The sequence below is a fragment of the Megalops cyprinoides genome, chromosome 15 (genome assembly GCF_013368585.1).
Source record: "Megalops cyprinoides isolate fMegCyp1 chromosome 15, fMegCyp1.pri, whole genome shotgun sequence".
In the NCBI taxonomy this organism is placed as follows: domain Eukaryota; kingdom Metazoa; phylum Chordata; class Actinopteri; order Elopiformes; family Megalopidae; genus Megalops; species Megalops cyprinoides.
This window is the reverse complement of record NC_050597.1, coordinates 25872990-25899078: the sequence shown is the minus strand read 5'-3', so window position 1 is coordinate 25899078 and position 26089 is coordinate 25872990. Positions and strand designations below refer to the sequence as shown.

General features: G+C 43.9%; 1 protein-coding gene across 1 annotated transcript; it reads left to right on the top strand.

Moving 5' to 3' along the window:
• The first annotated feature begins 3541 nt into the window (after nucleotides 1–3541).
• Nucleotides 3542–24462, top strand: rasgrp3 (RAS guanyl releasing protein 3 (calcium and DAG-regulated)). The gene is made up of 16 exons (XM_036547361.1): nucleotides 3542–3617; nucleotides 5221–5323; nucleotides 6824–6886; nucleotides 8882–9013; nucleotides 9811–9958; nucleotides 10892–11065; nucleotides 12091–12207; nucleotides 12851–13126; nucleotides 14971–15051; nucleotides 15456–15569; nucleotides 16046–16161; nucleotides 17832–17979; nucleotides 19552–19588; nucleotides 20727–20876; nucleotides 21383–21765; nucleotides 24135–24462. The coding sequence occupies exons 1-16, from the start codon at nucleotides 3548–3550 to the stop codon at nucleotides 24141–24143; spliced, it is 2121 nt and encodes a 706-aa protein (XP_036403254.1). The 5' UTR covers nucleotides 3542–3547; the 3' UTR covers nucleotides 24144–24462.
• Nucleotides 24463–26089: the final 1627 nt, after the last annotated feature.

Sequence of the window (26089 nt, the reverse complement as noted above, 5' to 3'; positions counted from 1 at the left end):
GATGTGTCATTCAACTGTGTCATTCAAACGTTCAAATTTAGTCAGATGACAGATGCGCTTATCCAGAACTAATGAGGTAAGATTACAAAGTGCAAACAATTTCATTGGGTCATATGAAGTAGTCTGTCAGTCTTTTTCATGCATTTATAACTATTTGTTATATGAATTTCATATTTCAGTTTGTCCTCCAGTTGTGGGATATTTCTATAGAGGGTCCTGTGGGTGACATTATTAATGAATGACTGAATGATTAATTGTAATCCAGGGTAATTTGTGGAAATTGAATGAAAAAAAATGGGAAAATGGGATAATAATAATAATGTTTGCTTCTGCTCCATGGCCCAAGGTCATTTGAAACTCTATGGACCTAAACTGTAAGCACTGGTGCGGTGAACTGCTTGGTCAATACACACTCTGAGAAACATCCATCTTGCCTCTTTGGCCAGACTAAGTACTACAGATATAATGCATCTTACCACAGAGTTCTTAAACATTACAACAGGTGTGACAAATTGACTGATACATATAGGTTTGCAGTGTTAAGGAAGCCAAATAATGGCATCTGTTACCGGTCAACAAGAAATTTGATCAGGGCATCCATTGATCAGTGTCTGTTGCATAAATCCAATGTGTAACATCTGGGTTGTAACTAGACAAAACCAGCTAATCTTGTAACACACAGATGACATTGGTTTAATTTGTCATGCTAAAAACCACATGCTGACAGAGTTAAAGAGTCACACCCTCTGATCATCTGGGAGTCAGCCAAGAATTACCTTCAGGGCAGGAGAAGATATTCACTCAAACACCACACAATTAGTTGTTAGGTTTATGGGGACATTCTATGTGAAGACAATGCTCATGGTAGTTACTAGCTCCCAGATGCCAGGGAACCGTTCCCCCATTCCCATGTATAGGAGTAATCCTTACATTTTAAACATGACAAATTGATTCCCAGACACACCGCTCTGTAACCGCACCTCCTGTCGAGTCAGGTGACCCTCTCCTCGATTCTGATTGGCCGAGAAGCCTTTGCAGATGGCAGAGCGGAGCAGCGTGACTAGTTGGATGACGTCCTTACCTCTGTGCCACAGACAGCACAGTGAAAGTTCTGGCGTTTCCATGACGCAGTCTCAAGCACAAATGACTGTTTGAGTTTGGCTTTCAGCTGAATCTTGGGGAGGCGTGCGTGAAGAAGACCCCTTTTCAAAGGGCTACTTTGAAATGCCAGACCAAAACAAAGCACAGGGCCCATGTTATTTTTGACCGTGTTTTACCAATTATTTTTCTTTCATTTTATTAAATAATAGCATTTTCCTGATGCAGGCCGCTGTAGGTTTTCTCTCTGTGGAGTATTCTTCTCTTTTCTTGTATTCAGAGTATCCAAATGTTCAGGGTAGTCATTTTGATTTCATGTTTTTCGCCTCCCTGTTCTAAAGCAGCATCCTCCAAGGCAGGCTGTTTTGTTTGGCTGTTGTTTTTTGTTATTGTTAAAGGCTCCGTTCTAATGTTCAATGCCTCTCTTCCCTGCTCTGAGTGATTAAGTGAACAGTATTCTGTCAGACGGATGTCATCTTCCTGCAGTGTTATATAAAACCAATCGTTAAACCATCCTCACAGAAAGGGAGTCCTTGTCCGGTTCATTGGGCCAGAATGATATTATGCAATATGCATTGAACAGTAAGCTGTCTCAGTGATCTCACGCAATGAGCACATCAGGAAGTCATTAAAAATTGAGATATGCCAGGGGAGTTCTTTGAAAGCACCTTGCTGCTCGCAGACGTGCGCCTTAGACGACACGTGCTAGTTTAGAGGAGGAGGGAAGGTAAATCATCATTTCAGACGAAAAAGCAAGCTTTCTCGTGGCATTCCTGTGATTCTGGCCGCTCTGTCCCCCTCAGAACCCAAAACCTGTGTAATTACATGGTAATTGTGTAGGTCAGTGCCAATTAACTGCAATGTAAGAACACATTGCATTCATCTTGGGTTGGTGTCAGTGTAAGGTTATTGGCATAATGCATAAATAAGTAAACCACATACCTTTCCATTAATAAGCTAAAGCTTTCAAAAAATTCAAACATGTTTGATTTTATAATTTTGTTCATTCTTATGTTGTAGACAGGAATTCACTGCATAGTTTTGATGACACCTGGGTGGATCTCCTTCATTGGTGCCTAATAGCATTACTGACATTCCTTGCACATGCTCATGTTGTGCAATTACATTGTAATTACACAGATGTAAGCATTAGCTGGCACAACAATATAGATGGTTATAAACTGTTGTACGCATAATAAAATATGCTGCATGTTTTATCTGTTGGTCTTTCATAATGTCCAGACTGTATTAATAAAGATCTCCTTTTTGTATATCTTTGCAGGGAATTAATTTTCTTTACATCTGATTGTTGACCTATTCCAATCCATTCAGAGTAGACAAGAGTAACTCTTGTCCTTGAGGATGGTGATCCTGGCACTTTTAGAGTTAGTTTCTTTGCATAGGACAGATATTTGGAGAGATCCGTGACCTTAGACCAAAACAGCAGAGCTGAGCAGAGAGCCTGCTGTTTCAAAATAGCTCTTTCACCCAGCGTTGCGGAGTCCTCCTTGAAGCACGTGAGGTTGTTAGCAAGTGGGTGTCTTTTTGTGTGGCATGAATGCACAAAAAAAGCCTTGAAAGCTCTTAAGGTGTAGTGGAGAAGAAGAAGACTGAAACTCGTACAAAGGAAACTGATTCTGCAACATTTGAGGAAGGAGATTGTAAGGTCATCTTACCGTTTCATGCATGAGCATTGACCATTACAGTTCTGGACTTTAAAAAGGAGAAAAGTGCTGCCATTCTTCCTCAGCTGTTCTCACCTTGAAGTGTGTCAGAAGCGAATATGAACCGTACTGTTTTACATGTAGGTGCATCAATCCCCAGAGAGATATTATTCTGTTGCTGATTAAATCCCATTTATACTAAGGTGAAGCGTTAAAGGCTGAAGCTCAGATGAACAACAGATTATAGGCTTTTGGCTCTGCTCCATCCTTGTAGGGCCCCAGTGATATATATAAGACCGCTGCTCTTCTCTCCAGTCATTGGTCCCTCCCTAGAATCCTGTGACCTCTCAGCTTTGTCTCTGTAGTGTGAACTGTGTTCTTCTGTATTTACATGCTCTAACTAACCCCTCGCCCTGCTAAGAGAATGTTTTCACAATATTTCTGTCTCGTTGTTGCAACCTTGCCTGCATTGGTTCTGTGCCAATGTAACACGTACCGTGAGGACGTTGCCATCGTCTCGATTTCGTCCTTCGGTTTGGGCGATGGCTCATGGCAGTCCCTGTTCTCTCATTTTGTTTCGCATGCTCTTCTGGGCGGTTTTCTGCAAGGGCCGCTGTGTCCATCGACACCCCTCTCCCCTGTGTGTGTCCACGCAGACTGTTCCTGTGAGACTGGTCCCGAATCCGTGCTTACTCCACTGACCCTCCCTGCGTGGGGCGGGAGACGTGCTCTTCCTGCGGGGAGAGATGAACCTGTGTCTGATCTGAGAGTCGCCCAGAGGCACCATGGGATCGTCGACGCTGGGGAAGGCGGCCTCTCTGGACCAGCTGTTGGACGCCTGTATACAGGCTTTCGGTGAGTAACCGCTGATGGACAGTGTTTTCCACAGCACTGTCAGGGGATCCCTGCGATTGATCCGATGCACTCACGGCCTACCTATAGATACCAGCTACTTCAGTCTGGTGTCAGTGTCTCAGCTTTGTCCAGCTTGTGTAGCTGGTTTACTGGTTTGATTAGAAGACCGCATTCATCCTAACTCTGTGGCACAAGGGCATGTCAAGTGACACACACAAGGTTAGTACTGTTTGGAGGGTCCCACGACGGGAGTTCCCAAAGCGTAGCCTGCGGGCACATATGGCCCCTATGGAAATCATGTATGCCTCCCAGAGCCCTTTCTCTGAAACTGATACTCAATTAAATCTCACCTGTGTGCCCTTTAGAATGCCATCCTGTTAAGTTTCCTTTAAAGAAATTACTGGAACCAAGCAAACAGAACATCAGCTGCCACGCTTGGCTTCAGTCAGACGTGGGTACCAGGTATTACCTGGCTGGACATCAATTTCATGTTTATTTAGCTAGATAGTTTGGTGTTGTAAATATGACCAGAATGTCAAACCTTAATGCATATTGCATGAGTAGAAATCATGTTAAAGGCTCAAAATGTGTAAATTTGACTAACATATCTGGTTGAAATTGTGATCTTTATAGACATACATTTTTAAACATGCAGTCTTAAATATTACAAAATTTCAAATGTATACTTAACTTACTATATTACTATACTATAATGTGTACTTAATAACATATATGTAATAAAAATACATAAAATGTTAAGTAGTAAAGGTAGTTAGTTTCAGGTCAGGGTGAGAAACAGGGTAAGAGATTTTGGCTGCCACTTGGTCCATTTTTTATTGGCTCTACACTCATGTTTTTTATCAGTATGCAGGAAAGGTGCTTACAACTTTTCTTTTTCATGGGAGAAGATAACACTGTTATTGCCTTCTCTAAATGCTGATACATAAGACTGGAGAAGATGCTTTGATGCAACAGCATTTTGTTATTGCTTTCACATGGGGGATGGATGCCTAAGAGTCTTGCAAAAACACTCCTCTCAAGTCCATTAGTCAAGTTCAATACTTCTTGTTGATGTTACTGACAGAGCTAGTTCACTTGTTAATTTCTCAAGTAAAGATGCTGTCTTATTCACAACTTCAGAGAAGTAAATTTAAGAATCTCCTTTTTGTTACCATCTTAATGAGAATACACATTCGGAATGTATAGTGGATAAAAAATGTTTGGTTTTGGACTCATTATAGCTTTCCAAGCTCTCCAGATTGGTCCTCCATCAATCAAACCTTGGTAACACCTGCTCTTAGAGCTTGACTAATAATGACCAGCGATAGCTGTTAAAAGAGTACACATGGTGTGCATTTAATCATTATATGGTGCCAGTATTTTTGAAAAATGTTTCTTGCAAAGTATATTGCATACACAAGGACTAACTGCCATGGGTTGAATACTCATCCCCTGCTCACTGCAGTATGTTTAACTGATTTAAAAAAGGCCCCAAACATTTGTTGTTCCACCCTTTTAAAATATACACAATGTATTGTCTGTACAAACATTCACCTGGATTTCTCTGAGAGTGTCATGGCTGACGGTGTGTTCCTCTCTGCAGATGATAATGGGGGACTTGGAAACAATCAGTTGCCACGGACCATGCTGTTGATGCACCGCTGGTACGTCACGTCCACCGAGCTGGCCGGGAAGCTCCTCATGATATATCCTTTATAGCCAAAGAAAGCCACACTATTCATGTCTAGGCTGTGGCCCTGTTGTCACACACTGGCATTGATAATTTTAGAATCTGTTTTCTTGAATAAGGGAAGGGGGAAGAGAAGATCATAGGACTTGGCACCCAAAGGACTGTGGGTTGCAAGGGCCTTGCTGCTGTGCATGTGGAGTTTCAACTACTGGAACTAGGTTCAAATAGTAATCAATAGTGCAACATTACATTATTTATTAGTTTCTCTTTTATGTTTTTTTCCCTATTCAGGCCATTTTAGCTTATATTAAACTGATCATTTTTGTGGCTGAAGAGACATTGAAGTAATTTAGGTTACGTACCTTTCTCAAAGAGAGCAATGGCATTCCACCTGGGATTTACACCTTTGTCCAACAGGTTATAAATCAATTTCCTTTACCTCTGTGCCGCAGAACTTCTAAGAACTACTACACCTCAAAGCCACCATGGGACGTAGTCCAGCCTGTTCTTTGCGTTTCACTCTTGCACTGCACTGGAATTATACAATAGGAGCGTTTGCCTGAAACTGAGCTGTTTTCCTCCCTGCTGCAGCCAAACAGCGGGGGAGGTGGGGGTGGGGGGCTCCCGGGAAGGCATTTATTCTTAGAAAGAAGTTATTAATCATTCACTTCCTTGAAGTCCTAACCTCTCGTGTCATTGCCACATTGGGTGTAAAAAAGAAAATTCCCCACCCTCCTTCCCCCACCCTCCTGACCTCCACGGCATTTCCTGGTTTTTCTGGGGCAGAGCGAGACAGGCCTCAAGGCCTATCTGAAGGGAGCCTTCTTCATGTGACGGAAAAACAAAGACCGCTTCTTTCATGTCTTTTTCCTTCTTGCATAAACCAAATGCAACTATAACATTTCTTTCATTATCTTTTGCATGAGTGTGGTTGCTGTAATATCACACACCACCCTTGGCAACCGCATCCCCACCCCAGTGCCCTTTTGTGTACATGCTGTTCGTCCTCTCCTGTACTCTGGGCTTAACCCTCTACAATTGGCCTAGAGCGCACACTTTCGACTTACTCGTCGAAACATTTCCATTTTCACACAGCTCTGAAAGTGAGCACATCCGCATTGACATAGCACCACAAAGCTGTGTTATGTGCTTCTGTTGAAGCTTACGTCACCTGGGGCTTTTTGTAGACCAAAGCTGGACTCCTGCCCAAGGTCCCTCACAAGTTACTATTTAAAATATTGCTATTTCACAAGGAGGAAAAACACTGGCCTGGTAACAATTATTTTGAGCGTTCTGCAGCACGCGGAAAAACTGATCACATGACTGGCCTTCCATTTTTATGTTGTCCATTTGTATCAGGGTTCCACAGCTGCCTTAGAGAAGGCACAGCTATTTATTGTGATACATGTGCAACAGTTTTTTTCCGTGAAATTGTTTTAGGTTAATCCGTTCAAAAACTGTATTTAGCACTGCCTCCTAGAGAGCAAAGCGGTAACCTCTCCTTAACGCTTCCCACGTATCGAGACTGCGAGGGAGACGACTGCCAAAGGACGAGGCTGAAGATCTGCTATTTAATGAGGTAAAGGGCTTGTTTTTGTTCCTCAGCTGGAGTGCGGTAACATTTCTGAGATGCTTGCGCGGGCCCTCTTCGCCAGGCAGAATGACAGCTTTCCCGGGGCTCTGTGACTGACTGATGCAACAGCGGGCATGATGTCATGCAGAGTGACAGCCAGTGGTCATCCGCATGAGACGGGGGCTGCTTCCAGCCATCTGAAGTGGGGAGATTGTTTGGGTGAAGGCATTCAGTGAGGCAGTTGTCTTGTGATCCATTATTTACACAGAAAATGCCACAGGCAACTTTTTTTATTTGTTTCAGCCCATAGTTGCTTCCCAGTCTTGCCCTCCTCCCCCACTTCTCTTTGCCATGTCTCTATTTTGTTAGCAAAGTTTCTCACTTTGCCTTGACTCTAAAAGGCACAGGGCATTGGTTTTTTTTTTTTTTCATGTCTAGCCTGTAGCAATAACTTTTTTAGGAACTCTCCGTAGTTGCTTTGGTTTGTTCAGTTGAAATCCCCTCCCAGCTTTTGTCTGTTTCTGCTGTGTGGACTGAAGCCTCAAGCATACTTATAACTTGAAACTAGCGAACAGTAATTGTGATTTATACTGGAGTGAGTGCTACCTTTGGGGAATTTGTGTATGACATGGCTTTCTGCCTTTTAGCTGGATATATGCCTGGATATATAACCTGCATTGCACGGTTTGACTGGCTATCTGTATTCTGCACTGTGTTTTCCGATGATCTGTAAGTCAGATAATAAAGTATCAAATAAAAAATCAGCAGTAAATGCATAAACAATAATTATAATCTGTCGAAATGAGACCTTCAGACAGTATTGAGAGGATAGCTTCCACCTGTCCTTCACTGTATACTGCACTGCTGAGTTCAACTAAATAGTGCATCCGTGCATTATGTACTGCAGTAGTCTTCGTGATGTGGCACGTTATAGTGATGGCAACATCACAGTGGTATTGTGAGTTATGTTTAAGGCACCAGCAGTTGTAAAGTATTTGTGTAGATAGACTAGATAGATAAATAAAGTCATTTTTGTAAATCTTTCAAGGCCATTTGTTCAGTGTGTGTTTGGTGCATCTGATGAAGTCACTCTCCTAAACGTTCATTTTCAGTACATTCATTCTGCCATCGTTCAGGAAATTCTGGCTCATATTAGATTTGCAAGTTAAAGAATGGGGTAGTAAGGAAAACTGCTGACCGCTTGCTTTGAGAATGACCCCTAAGGTGTCCTCTACATTCTGACAGGGATGCATGTTGGCTCCGGCCGTGACCTATGCGAAACGCCGCCGTCAGCACTCGAGGCTGCCTCTCTGTGATCGCTGTGTCCCCTGAAGCCTCTTGTATCTCCGTCATGTCACAGATCACCGAGCACAGAACCCCCTCCAACTGCTTAGGCGTGTGACCCAATCATGAATCATTCATTTTCACATGCGCCCCCCCCCCCCCCCCCCCCCCCCCAGCTAAAGCAGCTAAAGCGCCAGAGCTGGTTTGACCCGCAAACACGCCAGGCACATTTTGAACTTCCTTCAGAGCACATTCCGTTTCAACATTTTCCATTATCATAGACGCACACACATACACACAGACACACTACACATACACCCACACTATAAGTACATACTTAAGTCATTAAAGATAACAATACACAACTCTTACATATGGTTAGGGTTTGGACTCTGAATACAGTATATTTAATTCGTAGCTGTTGTACTATAGGTGAGTGACAGCTAGGTCTAATCTATGGATGGATTGTTGGTACTTTAGACCTCTTGAGCTCATAATTCGCTTTCCTAAAGGTTTCCATTATGCCCTTAAGAAGCACAAGCTTTTCACCTGGAATATGAAGGGGCTGAAGAACCCATCATCAGTGACTGTAATTGAATAATCTATACCTGCAGTGGATTTAATGAGAATGAGATCCCTGTGATTTGCCACTGTCCTAGCCAATCCGAGAGTCCCCTTCAGTAGCACTGCACCTGTCCACCTGTCCCTGGTTCCCAGGTACTGGATTGTGGAGTTCCCGGCGGAGTTTAACCTGGACCTGGGTTTGATCCGGCTGACGGAGGAGTTCCGGGATGTGGCAGCGCAGCTGGGCTGTGAGGAGCACTTCAAGCTCATCGACATCTCCACCATGTGAGTACCATCTGCAAGCGTATCTCACAGCCAAGCACAGTACGCACTTACTCCTACACATTGAGCATTACGCATCCACTCAACCACTCCAACATGTGCACATTTACATGGTTCACAGATAGAGTATAAGCACATACCTAACACATACATTTACGCCCCCAACAACACATGCACAGATACTTGAGATACACATTAATGTATAACCAGAATATAATTGAATTGCAGAATGCAACTGTGTGTTTTCAATGCTTTTTTGCTTTTTTTTCCAAGAATTATATTGGGCAGTAGCCCAATGGATGTGTTTAAATTCCAGTTACAAATTGCACAATGCAAAAAGTACGGGCGATTTCATATGAAAATTGCAACTGTCACCTCAGGAAAGCACTTGTCCATGAGCACATCCAGAAAAGCACAATACCATCCTTAAAGACGATTTACACATGAAGTGATGATGAAGTCATGGGACTTCATGTCCCAAGGGATCGCTTCACTGCTTTGTGGAAAGGTGAAGAGATAACTGCTTTTTCCACCAAATATGAACAATAAATTGGTTTTTCGCGGTTCTGGAAGCATTCTGTTGCTTGCCAGCAGAATTAATCCATCTTCACATTGAGTGCAGTTGCTCCACAGACACATGTGGTTTGGCCTGCAATATGTAATGTCTGCGACAGGATGCCAGTCAGGGATGTGTTGATCGTGCAGACACTGGGCATAAGCTAAACAGCATGGGGCATAGCAGGAGAGAGGGCGAGCTTGGTTTGAGCTGGTGACACTGAAACCCTTCCTGTGTCCCGTAGCCCATCCTATGACTGGATGAGAAAGCTGACCCAGAGGAAGAAGATGCCCAAAAAGGGCAAGGCATCACTGCTCTTCGACCATCTGGAGCCCATGGAGCTGGCAGAGCACCTGACCTTCCTGGAGTACAAGTCCTTCAGGAGGATATCGGTATGTTTCCCTTTTCCACCGGGCTGGGAAATGTCCATCTGGCCCGCAGGCCTCTCCTGTGTAGCCTCACTTATCTACAGGAATGTGCCATCGCACGCCTGTTTTTCCACTGCCCGCTGCCATGACTTACTAGCCACTGCCTCCTCATTCTCACTGAACTTGACCGCTTGAAGGATCTTGGTTCGAGTGCTATAGCCCCTCCCTTCCTCCACCGTTGCTGTTGATAAGTTAGAACCTCTGATGTCTGATGTGAATGATTGTTAACCTGATCTGGGATCGTGTTGTCACAATGTTCTGCCAGACAGAGGGATTCCTCAGTGGCTGTGAGACTGGCTGGCTTGTTCTATAGCTCTATGACCTGTATCATTTTGAGAACCTCACCTGAGAGTTTTGTTTGCTCCAGGGTGACAGTATAGTGTCTCCACAGTTAAGGACCCTGATTTTTTTTATATAATGGCATCTGTTTTCTCCATGAAGCAGGTTTTCTCCATCTATTATGGTGGTAATGTCCTATCACAGTAAAAAGGATTGTCACAAAAAACCCATCAAGAGCTGTCAGAGTACAAAAAAGCCCCATCAAGTTACTCACAAGTACTTATTCTTTATAAGTCTGTAAAAAGCACTTGTGAAAAATAGGTCACCCATTAAAATTGTTGAAGTCAAATTGAAGCCAGGTGACACATTACCTCACACAAACTGAAAAAACAGTATTCCAAAGCAATGCTAACCAGCGTATCTGAAATTATGTTGTAGCTGTGTTTTTTTCCACCTCGCCATCTGAAAAGAATGTGGTATTTGAAAGTGTGTGTATCAAGTATTGGATTGATGTTCCAAAGTAATGATATATCTTAGCCCTGAAGTCAGAGGGATTGGCATCCGGGTGATGTATTTTCAGCAGCGGTGTTCACTTCAGCATCGCGGTCTCCCTCACAGTTCACAGACTACCAGAGCTACGTGATTCACGGGTGCCTGGTGGACAACCCCACGCTGGAGCGCTCCATCGCCCTCTTCAACGGCGTCTCGCAGTGGGTCCAGCTGATGGTCCTGACCAAGCTGACCCCCCAGCACCGTGCTGAGGTCATCACCAAGTTCATCAACGTGGCGCAGGTAAGGGAAAACCAGAGGCTCTGGGCCTCCTTAAAAACTCCTTCATGGCGCAGAGCTGAGGAGTTCAGGCAGCTCGACAGTTCACTCCTGTCCTTGACTGGCATAATACACATCGTTGCAACTGCAGTGGACTATATTTTCTTGAGGGCACAGTGGTTCCTGTTGTTTTTTAATTGGCATGCACAGGACAACTGACCTTTAGTTGTAAACTGTGTTGTGAAGGTTGCCCTAAATTGCTGCCTTCAGATCAAATATTATGTTCAGTGTCACCCATGTGATTTTCGTGGTTATCTCACATATGCATAACATGCTGTCCCTCAAGGAATATGCTCATCATTGTCCCATTTCTAGGTGCGGTGAGTGAGAGGAGGAAAACAGAGCTTTGTATGTTTCAGCACTCAATAGATCTTAAGTATCATATTAATGGATCCTTCAATCGCCTAACAGCACAGCGCATCTCCATAAGAAAAGTGTGGGTAGATCTCAAAGGGAATTATTCAGCTGACTAATGCTCAACAACTGGGTCATATGTGTCACACTTGCTTATGGAACAAGCCTCAGTATCCACTATCTGCCACCTTCAGATCTGAAACATCTTCACAACCGGGTCCACACAGTGTTGGACTCAGCATTCATAAATTAGTTAATTAAAGGTTGACGAGCAGTCAATTCGAGTGGTGAATTAAATTGCTCATGCTGGGATTGTGGGTGGTAAACAGTAGCACAAACAGGAATGTGTCATCCTCTTTCTCCCCCCCCCCCCCCTCTTCACCGCTCTTTCTTCATCTGTCTCTCACTTTCACTCTTTCATCTCTCTCCTTCCCTTTCTACCTATCTGTCGCCATCCCTCTTTGTCTCTGTCTCATTTCCATTTACTCTCTTTCCCTATCTACCTCTTTCTCTACCTATCCCCTTATCATTCACTTTCCCTCTCTCTATCCCTATATGCCTCTCTTCCTCTTTCTCCATCCCTTTCTTCCTCCTCCCTCTCTCCTCCATCACCTCTCTCTGCTCTCTGAGTGCAGAAGCTGCTGCACCTCCAGAACTTCAACACGCTGATGGCGGTGGTGGGAGGGCTGAGTCACAGTTCCATCTCGCGGCTGAAAGAGACCCACTCCCACCTTTCCCCAGAGGTCACCAGGGTGAGTGGCTTAGAAAAAAGCCATTCGTTCATCCTTCATATATATATGAAGGGAAAATCCGAGGGAAAATCCAGGAGACGGTAAACCGGAACAGGCAGGGTCGAACAACAGGCAGGCAGAGAGATTGGGCGAACAGTACAGATCGGCAGGCAAAAAATCAGGTCGAAAAACGGGCAGGTCGAAAACGGAATAAAGCAACAAACAGGAAAAATTGCGGGGACGAAGACAGTCAGGAATGAACTGCTACGAACTAGCAACAGGACAGGGATACGCAGGGCAGATATAGGGCAGGGCTGCCAAGGGGATGGGAAGCAGGTGTGCAGGCAGGCAGGTGAAGGCGATGAGCAATCAGATGTGTGGAGAATCGGGCGGGGAGCAGGGCAGGGCTAAAACACAAGGAAAACAAAAACACATGGATCGGGAAAAAACAAAAACACAACGGCTAGGGGGCAGGAGCACTGACATCCACAGTATTTTGCTGAAATTACTTGCTTTTTGGAAATTTCCCACTTTAGTCTTTTGTGCCTTATTTTTTGCCTTATTGTGCCTTATTTTGTGCCTATTAGTTGCCTGTTTACATAGTTGGCTTCTTGCTCCATCCTTGTTTGGTCCTGTCTGATTGCATCGTATTGATCACCCCCAGATCTGGAACGAGATGACGGAGCTGGTCTCCTCCAATGGGAACTACTGCGCCTACCGCAAGGCCTTCACGGACTGCGAGGGCTTCAAGATCCCCATACTGGGGGTGCACCTGAAAGACCTGATCGCCGTGCACGTGGTGTTCCCCGACTGGGTGGACGAGAGCAAGATCAACATCGTGAAGATGCAGCAGCTCTACCTGACCTTCAACGAGCTGGTGTCCCTGCAGAGTGCCACTGCTCAGGTGGAACCCAACATGGACCTGATCTACCTGCTCACAGTGAGTGCACCACAGGGCGCTTCACTGGGAGACGCTGCCATGGCGTTGCCACAGCACAAGGGGTTTTAGCAGGTGCGATATTCCCCATTCGGCCTGGGGTTATTGCACACAATGAGCAAAGAGTGTCTGGAGCTGTGTGTGGCATTTTTTCGGGCTGCGATCTTGGCAAAAAGAGTGTGCCATCAAGCGCTCCTGAAAATCAGTAAGCAACTTTCATACTGTCAGTACGGATCTTCACACTCTGGCTGGGCTGTGGCATGTATGCTGGCTGCTTGATGGCTGTATGATGCAGTAAGCCTTAGCATAGTCTCTTCCCGGTCTGATTTCCTAGAAAACATACCATCTGCTTTTGTTTACTTTGTTTCTTGCATTCTTCAATACTAGAATTCAAGCTCCATTAGGACACAGATGTTAGGAGAGCAACGTAGAGGCAGGGGTAATATTTGTGAAGTGAGGTAGGTAATGTTTATTTCAGGGTAAGTCAGTAGTATGCTACAGTTTGTCAATCAGTCTATCATATTTTATTTGATACAGCCCGTCATCATCAGGAATTTGTCACAGAATTTTATGATTTAAAAAAATAAAAACAAAAGTATTATGAGCACGGGATCAAATAGCCAATTAGTGATCGAGGCAACAGATAATAGAACAGATTCAGGTGTTGTATCAGAATGTCAGAGAAGGGAGCAATATAATGATCTACAACTCAAATAAGACTAAAAAAATCGATGAAACCCCAAATGCAATGAGACGGTGCCAGTGCCCTGACAAAGCAGTGGGAAGAAATAATTCCCTTCAGCTGGTTATGAGAAATAAACCTCAGGCTGATCCAGACTGAGTGGGAGTCGTCCCCCCCCCCTTAGGCCAGAGTTTGTCATGTTATGGTGAGAGCTACAATAACTCAGCTGCTGACTGGATCTATATCCAAGCTCTCAAAGGTACATAAAACAGCATGTGTGGAAAAAACCTTACGTTTTTAGATACAAAAACCTGTCTGGCCAGAGGCAAACTGTTAAAAGATTAGAATGTACTTGAGCACCTGTATACCACCTGTTATGTTGCAGTTATCAACAGTCTTCATCAGGGCTGAATGCAGTTATTGGGGCTTTGTGAAACCTTCCATTGGTCACTGGAGACACGGGCTAATACAGTATTTTAATTGAGCATCAGTTGTTTATGCCTAACTAGAGTGTACCCTCACCGAGTTGACCTTGTTAGAGCAAAGTGAAGTCTTTTTCTCAGAGATTTAACTGAAAAACCACATGGTAAATGTGAGTGGTGTACAAATATTTTTTATAGAAAATTTTTTTTAGAGATTAAACAATCACAATCAGAATCACACAGGAGTATGGATGGAAATGTTTTCATGGCATTGTACTTGTAACATACATACACAAACACATCCATGTACATGGAATCAAATTTACATACAATGATGAATGACCAATGCTGTGATACACAGTCCATGTAATGCAAGCATAAACTGCTTAAAACCTCTGCCACATTGGAGCAAGAAAAGGGAGCAAACATCAATATACTGGCTATTAAACATGATGACACTATTGTAACATTTAGGTGTTCACTAATGTGAAAGTATCTGCACAGCTGTTTGGAAAACAACTGTCCTGGCCTTGAAGGAGCGATATCTCCTTCGAAGGGGAGGGGTTGAAAGGGGGAGGTCTGCTGCGTGAGCGCGGTCAGCGGTCGTCTCTCTTGATCCGCCAGTTGTGCGACTGATGCAGAGTTTCGGGATTGTCAGCTGTTTGCGGCCAATTAGAAGCCCGATGAAGCAAAATGTTTTTCATATGGGAGCGTTTCCGCTTCAGCCCGTCAACTCTCTCCAGCTCTCCCTAGATCTCTACTACACGGAGGATGAGATCTACGAGCTGTCACTGCTGAGGGAGCCCCGGAACCCCAAGTCTTTGGTGAGTCCCCACCAGCGTTCTGTTCACACCTTCTAATTCATGGCCCGTCTTTTCCTGTTTTGGGCTGCAACTCTATCATTATTTGGGGAAGGAAAGAGGCCTCAGAAATAATGAGTGGGGGTGCAAAGAGTTGCAACACAGCACTCCCGTAAATGATGGGTGGCCTGAGGGAGTGAGGTTCTAATGCAGTTTTGACTTATTTAATACTTAGACAAATACAGCCAATGCAAACACCCACACACTGGTCCATCCAACATAAAGCATACATGCTTTACTTGCTATACATGCTATGTGGAATATTTCAGATTTGCTGTACAGCACTGCATAGACCATAGCAGGGTGTTTGTGATTGTAGTAATGTCTGGCTTTTGAAAGTCCTCTGACAGTCAGCTTGTGCCCTACAGCCTACCTCTCCCACCACACCCAACAAGCCACTGGCCCCTTTGGACTGGGCGTCGGGGGTGACCACCAAACCAGACCCATCTGTTGTCAACAAGCACATCAGGAAGGTGGTGGATGTAAGCCATTGGACATCTCTTCCCCATTTAAACTCAACTTATTCTGGTGTCTGTTCATACTTAGCTCACCCCAACTCACTGTAATTCTGACTAATTCAAGGTTCCATTGCAATGTGGAATTTTGGTGAGGAAAAGAGCCACAAGAACAGTTTGAATCGATTCAGATTCAGTCTAACTGAAAATAAAATGACAATTTTGAAATGCACAACATAGCTTCAAGTAAGCACTTAAATGAGATTACAATACTATATCATGCTTTTAGCCTGGTGACAAAATAGTGTTGGGTTATGAAATACAATAATCCCTTTGATTTCAGTACAATGGTCTCCATTGCACACATATCCTGGTATTTGTGTTCTATTTCCTCACACACAAATGTCCAAATAATTACTGGTAAGACACACAATTACTGGTCGTCACCCCCTGGAAATACTGGTAGCAAGTATTACTTCTAATACTTTTTGTCTTCTGGGAAGTCTGTATTCAGGAATTATGACCATGACCATGATGGCTACATCTCTCAGGAGGACTTTGAGAGCATTGCTGCCAACTTCCCCTTCCTGGACTCTTTCTGTGTGCTGGACAAGGACCAGTGAGTGTTCATCCTTTAACACCATACCATGATGGGAATAATTACTAATCAGACAGCAAATACACACACACACACACAATCATACACAATCACATACATACAGAGGGACACACACCACACACATAAAGAGACTCACACATTTGGACACACACATGCACACAAGAGTGGATGAATACACTTGTACACATACTCTATACACACGCACACTAAAACCAAACACACACACATACACATACACACACACATGCACACACGCACGCACGCATGCACGCACACACACAAACAAACAAACACACACATGCACATACATACATGTGGCACACACTCATACCCACATACAGGACACAGTGGCCTGTCACTGAAATGATCTCAGGTGAAAGCACACTTTCTCTCTACATCATGCACCTGCAGACAGATTATAAAAACATTCAAGTTTTTTTTATGAAGAAGTTATTTTTGTCCTAGCTGGGATTACTCTCTGAGGCATTGCAAACATTCATTCATCACCGGGGAATGATCAGTAGATTAAATCCGGCATTTACAATTGCATTCATTAATTTGGCAGATGCGCATATCCAGAGTGACTTAGAAACCAAAGGTGTAGAAGTGCATCGAATAAGGCTACATGTACATACAGAAACACACTAAATAACATTTAAACAAACGCAAATGAGTGTCAGAGGGTCACTCACAGCCCCAATCACTAATACAAAATGCATTAAATTTTGGGAAAGATAGCAAAACAAGACCAGGCACCAAGGGCTTAATGTTTGTTAACTGGGAGAGATGTTGGGCCCAATGGCCCGAGGGAGAGCTGAATGTTATGGTACCCTGTGAAGGACACAGATTGCAGCTGCTCCATGACTCGGGAAATGTGTCTCAGGGCTTCTGAGTGTTGGACTGAAGCTATAAAAAACTAAATCCTTCTAATTCAAAGCTTAGAGCTCTTTCTCTCCTGGCTTTGAACAGTGGAGGCATTGTGATAGCTGTCTAAGATATGATGTCATTGTGTTAGTAACACTTTCCAGCAGTCTCCCCTAAACCCACCCAGTACTACAGAATTAAACACCTTCCCTTTAAATACACTCTCAGTCCATGACATGGAGAAGCACTTTGTTCTTAAATGATTCTGTGCAAAAGCAAAAAAAAACTCAATTCACTACCAAACATAATTTTTCATTTACAGTTTTACATCTGATGAATTTATAATTTAGAACATACTTGTTTTAAAGATGAGTATTCTTAGAGAAGCTGAAGCAATTATTTTTTTATGTGCTTAGTACATTATCCCAGACCTCTGTCAAAACACTTAAAAATGTGTCATTTTCAGTACAGTTTTTAAAGGTATCATAGAAACTACAAATGCATCAACTAAGCTGAATTGCAAACCTTGTGATTACAGTATTAATAAATGGGGTTATTGTTAATTACATTTGCAATATTTTTGGGCCCAACTAAGTTTACACATAAGGACTCCTGAGTATTCCAGCATTCACGTGTATTTTCAATACATGAACAGCAGAGCACTTGAGTGGCGTTGTCCAGTTATTTTCCCGCTATCAGGCTGTTGCTGCATTATTAGTTACTGCACATCTATAAATTTCTTTTCAGACATCATTTTTTAAATAGCGAAATCTCTGTTCCTCTCCCTAATCTCGCTCTGTCTCCAGGGATGGTCTGATCAGTAAGGACGAGATGATGGCCTACTTCCTGAGGGCCAACTCCCTGCTGCAGTGTAAGATGGGTCCTGGTTTTGTCCACAACTTCCAGGAGATGACATACCTCAAGCCCACCTTCTGCGAGCACTGTGCTGGATTTGTGCGTACCTTTTGGCCTCGTGTAACCTCTCTGACCCTGTCTTAACCTGTCACAATACTTAGTTCCAAGCTGTATTTTGTGTTGAACATGTAGTGGTAAATTCCAGTCCTCCTGGCCAGGAGGGGTCACTGGTTCCTTCTATCTCAGCTTATATTTGAACAACTGAAATGATCACTTGGGTTGATAGTCAAACTCTCTGACACTCCAGGTGAAAATTATAAAAATAATGAAAAATCAGAAGTAATATAGCACTCAGGTGCTGGCATTACCTATCCATAATTACATATGGAAAATGTTTATGTAAATCCTCTTTGGAATTAGCAGATTTCATTTTTTTTTTCAATATTAACCTTCTGGTGATAAGAATCTAAGATACAAAGCTGAGACTTCAACAAATTTCATGACATGTTGAGTTAAACACTCCAGCAGTCACTTGATGAGTGATGTACTACTGTATATAATTTGATCACTGTCAGCGCAGCTGTCAGTGAGATCAGTTATAGGGTGATATACGTCTCCATAGCATTCCCACTCCTTTAACTAAATGCGAATCCTTTGGTACGCTGTGACCTTCACCACATGGAGATACCATATGCTGACTTGGCTGTCGGCCTGCCATACAAAAAGCATGAAAAAGCTGTGAAATCACACATTCTGTAAACGAAGTCGAACCTTTTGGCATTACATGACAATCGTACAGTAGCGAATTTACACGGCAGCTGCATGGCCTGAGAAAGAACGGATTTCTCACATATGATCAGAGCTCCCCACGACGTTGGCTGCCCAGAGTTTGTCGTTATTTACACTAGCATTTCATAGCCTCACTGGTGCATAATATCAAAAAATGAATCTAATTCACACGACTGTTTGAGGACGTACTCTGTTAGGTGTTTAGATGCTGTTTGTGAGCTCTGTTTTTTTTCTTGCAGATTTATGAGTATTCCTAAAGTACATCATTGAATAATATGGCAAAATTACATAGATTATTACTCTAAGGAATAAATGTTGTATTATTTATTGTCGAATAATTTGAATTATTGAACCTTAATTTCTTGAATAAAATCAGAATGCCTTTATTGTCATTGTATTAAAAAAACAACGAAATTGCCATAACACAGCTTTTCCTGAGTATCCTATGAAGACAGTGTAACTATCCTTAGGAATACCCAGTATTAATGCATTACACACTCTATAGTAGGTATATCTGTATTTCAAATATGACCCCCAGCAAGGCAGTCCTGGACCCAACCTGAGCACAGGTCAGAATCTGAATTTCAATGAGACATGGGTTAGGATTGCTGCTGTAAGTTCAACACACGCACACACACACACACACACACACACACACACACACACACGTATACAGGCACATGCTGTCCCCTCTGGGTACAGGAAGGGTGTTGAGAGAGGCTGTATCCTGTTTGTACCACTGTGGTCAGCCACGGCCCCCGTCGTCATACACTGCGTTGCTTTCATATCAACGTTCCAACCTCACATTCTATTGTGTCTTCCCTCTCTCCCCCCCCACACTGGTCCCTCCCCCTTCCAAAACCCCACCCTTCTCTCCAACAGCTCTGGGGTATTATCAAGCAGGGGTATAAATGCAAAGGTAGGTTCCATTATTTCAGCGTTGCTGTTCATTCTGAATGCTTGTCCTTTTTTTAGATCTGGGTCAAATGCATGTGCAGTCTGGTCCCCCCCTGGTGTCCTACATCCCTGAATAAATGGCAGTCCTTTAAATCCTGCCACTATTTTAACAGTTACGTCTTTAATCTTTAATCCTGTGAATAATGCCAGGTCACAGTCAGAGGCTGGCCACTACCGATGCATGAATATCACTGACGTGTGGCTGCCATGTGGCTTATTACGCAAATTCACTGAAAATGAGTTTCTGTCTCACCTCAAGCAGCACAATGTGTATTCCTCCAAATTCTCCCCAGGAGTATAATCAGCACTGTGTTGACAATATGCTTTTGCACCCTCAAAGTGACTGGTTTATTCGTATAGCTATAATTGAATGGGAAATATGAGGTATGTGTGGCAGCATGGCCCAGCTGAGCTACCTTTAGCAAATGCCAGTACATGGATTGGCCTTGCAAAGCCACAGTGGTTAAAGCCAAGGGAGAATCGCAGTGACTCTTTAGCGGTGAGGCAGATTACAGTGCTGTTATTTGCAAACATTGCTCAAGAGGTGCTGTATGAAACCAGCTCAGGCCTGACCCATCCTCTGGATTTGAGCTGAATAAAAGAGGTCCTCTTTCCCTAGGCAGAAAAGCTCTGGCTAAACCCCATCTGGATGGCTTAACCTGGGGCCCTGAATTAAACCCATTGTGTCTTCAAACATCAGAGCCCCTGCGAAAAGCTTAAAGGGAATCTTGAGATGTTCTATGAAAAACTAGGTGGTGGCAGTTTATGTAACAATCATCATATAACAATATCTACAATAATTGGGGATTAAAATTAATTAGTTATTCTGGTAGCACAGCACAGCAGAACATTTTATTATTATGAGTTTCATTGTCTTACAGAGCTATATCTGTTTGTGTAGGTACATACGTGTTTGTGTATTGACACTGGAACTGTGTGTGTGTGTGTGTGTGTGTGTGTGTGTTTGCACGCATGCTGTCCTTCCACTGTGTGCGTGTGTGCACTGACACCTGCGTTGCGCGCGTGTGACTGCAGTTGTGTGTGGGTGGTGCGTGCGCACGTGAGCGAGCGGATTCACTGACGCCTCTGCTGCGTTTCAGACTGTGGTGTGAACTGCCACAGGCAGTGCAGAGAGCTGCTGGTCCTGGCCTGCAGGAAGCTCCCGCGGGCGGCCTCTCTGGGCAGTGTGTCCACCAGCGGCCTCACACACAGCTCCCTCCCCAGCAGCCCCACCCTGCCCACCTGCGCAGGTGAGTCTGCGTGCAGATCTGTTCCATTTTAACAGCCTCTGAAGTCATCAAAAAATACAGCAGTCACCGCTTAGTGGTGAATCTGATTATTATTACCATTGGAGATGAATCTGGTTAACCATTTACTTATTAAGCTATCAAACATCACCTTCATCTGATGTCTTTACACAAAAAACCCTTTTCCTAAATGAAAAGAAAATGGGGCAGCACACTCCTAAGTAATTAAGTATCTTTAGCCTTTAACTGATGAATGGTATCTAGTTTTTCAGTAGGTTTAGTCCTTAAATAGACAAAAGATGGTTTGGAGATTAAGAGCACACACATTTCCTTTAATTATATTTGAATGTCTTTGACTTGTGTATGCACCTCATTATTTTGGATGTGCATTCTCTATTCTTTGACTTTAAAGAATATAAAGTCACTTATAAACTTAGAAAGTCACTGCCCGGTTTGATATACCCACTACTGTCTATGGAGCAATGGTTTTGGCCACTTTCCGCCCGCAGATGAGGATGAGGTATTTGAGTTCCCCAGCGTGTCACCGGGGCCGCAGGAGATGGCGGGCCAGTCCATCACGCTGGTGACGAGCTCGGCGCAGAAGATCTCGGTGCGGCTGCAGCGCGCCACCACCAGCCAGGCCACGCAGACGGAGCCGCTGTGGTCCGAGCACGGCTGGGGGGCCGGCGACAGCGGCTCCCACACCTTCCCCAAGATGAGGTACCGGCTGCACCACCGCAAGAGCTCCAAGAGCAAAGGGCTGGCGCGCTGGGTGAACGAGGCCCAGGGGTCCCCCAGGGACCGGCAGGACTCCCAGGAGCAGACGGAGGGGATCCAGGAGCCAGTGCAGAACGGAGTGACCCCCCACCGGGACAGGAGGGAGTCCCAAGAGGTAAGGCTGCACAGCGTGTGTGCACCCATACACGTGTGTGTTTCTATGCGCATTTAACGTTTGGGGTCAACGTTTGTGTGTGTGTGTGTGTGTGTGTGTGTGTGTGTGTGTGTATTTTTTGCTCATCTCAGGATTTCAATGCTCCTCTTTTAACATGTATCTATACATGCTTAAAGTACATGTGAGTGTTGTTGGGGTGTTATCTGTTTCTTGATCTATCAAAGTCCCCCCCCTCGCCCTGCGAGCGAAACTAAGACTCACACTTGCAGGTTGACTCACGTGTACGCCCCAGGAGCAGAAACTGAATCCTCGCTGAAAGAAAGACAGGCCAAAAAATAGAGAGAAGGACGCAAATTGCAACAGCAAGGACACATCTTAAAACTGTGTGTTGATTAGAAAACCATGGAGATGACATCAGCAGCCTCTTAGCGAGTCCTTGGGGCTGTAGAGCCTCTCTCACTCTTTCTTTCTACATTTTTTCTCCTACTTCTCTGTTCCCCTCACCCACCTACTATCTTCCCTCCCTCTCTCTCGCTGTCTCTCTTGCTCTGTCTCTCTCTTCCTCTCTTTCTGTGCCCCCTCTCTATTTTTCACTTGCTTTGTCTTTCTCTCCATCTCTTTCTATATCCCCCTCTCTCTGCCTCCCTTCCTGCACCTCTCTCTCCCTCCATTTCTCCTCCTGCCTCTCCCTCCCTCATTCTCCCACTCTCCCCCATTTTCCACTCTCACTCTCCCTCTTTCTCACCCCTCCTCCTCTATCTCTCGCTCTCTGCATGGTAACAGTGCTACAGCCCCAACTCTCAAGGCTCCATGCTGAGGTGCTTCAATCTTATTATTAAAGCCTCGCTTATTGCCATCCACCTGGGACAAGGGCCTCAGCAACATTGAAGGCATTGTACTGTGGCCTGTTTTTGTCTTTAATCCACTGAAAGAAAATCTAGATCAAGGTGGCACAGATGCAGTGAAAGTACTTCATTGATCGTTGCCCTGCGGTGTGGTGGATGGGAAAGGATACAGCTCTGTTAAGATGAAATGTGTGTTTAGGGCCAGAGGTCAAATCTTGAGATCTCCAAATACTCCAAATCTCCAAACACTGTCCTGGTAACGGAGTTGCACATGGAAGGATTTGTTCCAAAAATGCCAAAAAGACATTTAATATGATGGAACCATGCAATAAACAAGTGTTTCGTTTATAGTTATGTAATAATGCAACACACATGTACCTTGGTTAACAGAGCCTCTGAGAACAAAGCTAAACAAAAAATGAAATAACATTTGCTCTCCAGAAATCAATGCAAGCAGTACTAAATAGTGCAAATGAACTTGCTCTTTAAAAGTACCCATATGTTTGCATTAATATTTGCATTATCAAAAGCCACAGTCAGGAGTCTGCTTTTTTAATAAACTTTTTAAATTAAAGACTCCAGTCCCACCTCTTTCTTTATCACTTGTGTCACTGGTGATTAGAGCTCTAGCTCTGGGTAAATCTGAATTGCTCATGGTTCCTTTGTAATGCATGTGTAGATATGGTAATGAAGTTAATCTGTTTCATGTTTAAGGTGCATTTGATACTATTTATTTTATTTCTTTGGTAGTAATTTATGTGACACTGATTACTCACCTTTTCTTAAGTCCTAGAAAGCATCCCTATATATGCCTTGTGATGTATATGCCTTGTGATGTATGTCTCTGGCAGCAAAACTTGCCATATAACTACCTTCTGTAACACATCTAACTAAGCTGCCCGTGATATCCCTATGATTCTGACTACCATGTAAAAGTGTGGGTATTGTACTGTGCTGTGTGGCCTGGGCGGAGACAGTTAAGGCAGGGAACAGGAAGTGATGCCTGGGGCGAACATATTTGAAACTGTGAATGGCGAGTGCACAAATACCAGGCGTCTCCAGCGCACTGATTCAAAGGCCACAGTAATGTTTGGCATGGGAATTATAAACAGCTCGGCAGTGATAGGACATTGCCATAAAGACAGCATTTGAGTGCTGAATGAGGAGCTACATCGGAACATTTCAACATGTTTATTACAGTGTATTAAAAAATCAATAACATGTTACAGAGCTGGAAATAATAGGTTGTGATTCCTGAGTAAAGCTGGTAAGGGTGGGAGTGCTGACATCATTCCCTCGGGCTTGGTTGGGTAGCACCACTGCCTGTGGAGCTCGAACAGATCACCTTTCAGGACAGATCACCATCATCTGGTAGCGCATCCGTTTCTAGACTTGGTGGTTAGTTTCAGATCTCACTCACAGTGAGCGTGGACCTCTTTCACATTGGCTGCAGATGCATTATGTGTGCCCAGTCTCTCCAAAGTGCAGCAGGAGTGACCGTGTGCCTGTCTGTTGTGTTCCCAGGACAGCTGACTTTGCGCCGCCGCTGAGCCGCCTCGGAGCCTGCGGAGGCCCTCGGATCCTCGGCACAGGAAGCTTTCCTCCCTGGGGGACATCCTGGGCTGTCTGAGGCCCCTTTTCAGTGACCTGGAATAGGATTGGCCGGGCTGGATTGTGGGGTTAAGGGGACGAGGGGAAGCAGGGTGTAGCCACCACGTGTAAATTTGTGGAGCGAAAGCAGCACCTTCACCAGCCTGCCTGCTGCATAAGAGGGCAGGGCAGGATCATCTCGACTGGCCCTGCCGATCTTCACATTTAACCCCCAACCCATCCACCCACGCCCCTCCCCCACCACCACCACCACCACCACCTCTGTGGCCACCTCTATTTATTTGTTTTTTTTTTTTTGTGGCCATGGATGGATGTCATTTCCAGTGCTCTGGGATATCCAATTCAATATTACTTTTGTTCATTTGGACTCAAACACATCAGCACTATGAGCAGACTGACTGATTTTAGTGTGTGTGTGTGTGTGAGAGAGAGAGAGAGAGAGAGAGAGAGAGAGAGGGGGAGAGAGACAGAGAGAGTGCGTGCATGTGAGTGACATTATTCAGTCTGTATGCTGGGAATGCAACAGATAGGCACTGGGTGTGGACTTGAAGGCACTGGAAGTAATGAGCAGGAATTGTGTTGCACGAGTTGCACTTGGCATTTTCATGAAAGCTTTGCTGAAAAGGCAGAGACATGGCAGCACGAGAGGGAAAGAGGGAAAGAGGGATGCGGCATGCGCAGTAGAGCTGAGTGCAAGTGGGGGACAGAGGGACAGAGAGGCGAGCAGAATGAGTATGAAAGAGTCAGTACGTGTCATATGTAAGGGTTATGGATTTAACACACCAGGCGGCCAGACATAACTACTGTTTATCACCTACTGTACAGTATGTGCCAATTCAGTGTCTCACTCTGGAATCCAGAGGAAAATGGTACTTGTTTTCTCATGTGTTAAGATGAGATACAGAACATCTACAGAGGCCATTTATCACATAATGTAACTGTATGTTATTACCTCTGGTCATTCTAATGGATTTTTTTTTTTTGCCTGATTATAGCTTTATTGTTTTTATCATGAGTTTAAAGGGATTTGAATTTGGAAAATGAAATAATTTGTTCTTTTGTCTGTGATATTTCTTTCTTGGAATTTTTTTTATTGTTTTTTTATTTTCTGCTTTAGTTATTTAATTGTAATAGAAGAATAACATGACAGAGAGTAACTAAGCACTGCTAGTTAATTAGGCATTATCTTGATTTAAGCTGAATGCATGTAGCTAAGAGCTGAAACAGGGTGCTTACTTAGTGAGTGTGGGGGAGAGGGAGCAGGTCAAGGAATGGCCTTTAACCTCTGACCTCATCACCTGCAGGGTCAAGATTATATACTGGGGTAGTGCATTTGTCATATTCCGAGCACTCCCTAGTATTAGGAGATTAGCAACGAGGGAACTGGTTCTAGATGTGTGACGCAAAATTCCATCTGCCAAAACAATGGTATTCCAGCATGACATTTGAGAACCTTATCAAATGTGTCAAACTGCTAGACATTCTGTTTATATGTTCAGGCATTATCTGAAGTGTACTGTTAATGAGCTTTGTTTGGTACATAATTTGAAAGTGTGTAGGCTTCATATATAAAAACAGCTGTGAAGTAGAAATAACCTCTTTGCTGAAAATGGCAGAAGCAACCTCACCTTTTTGTAAGATGAAATATGGAGTATAGTTCTGCTATGTAGGTGTATCAGTTGGTATAATGCGTTTGTGGAATAACTAGTTACTTGGCTAAAAACAAACAAAAAAAAAAACACTACAAAAAGCAGAACTTTAGAATACGCAGTACAAAACATAATATCTCTAAGCCAGCTAGTCTATTAGGTAGCTAATGTTAGCTTGCTACATTACAGAGAGTTCCATGCAACAAATTGCTGGGAACG

Coding starts and splice junctions, on each gene's coding strand:
- rasgrp3 (XM_036547361.1), top strand. CDS start 3,548: ATGGGATCGTCGACGCTGGGGAAGGCGGCCTCTCTGGACCAGCTGTTG. Junction 6,887..8,881: donor AAGATCTGCTATTTAATGAG/GTAAAGGGCTTG, acceptor CCTGGTTCCCAG/GTACTGGATTGTGGAGTTCC. Junction 13,127..14,970: donor ACCTGATCTACCTGCTCACA/GTGAGTGCACCA, acceptor AACTCTCTCCAG/CTCTCCCTAGATCTCTACTA.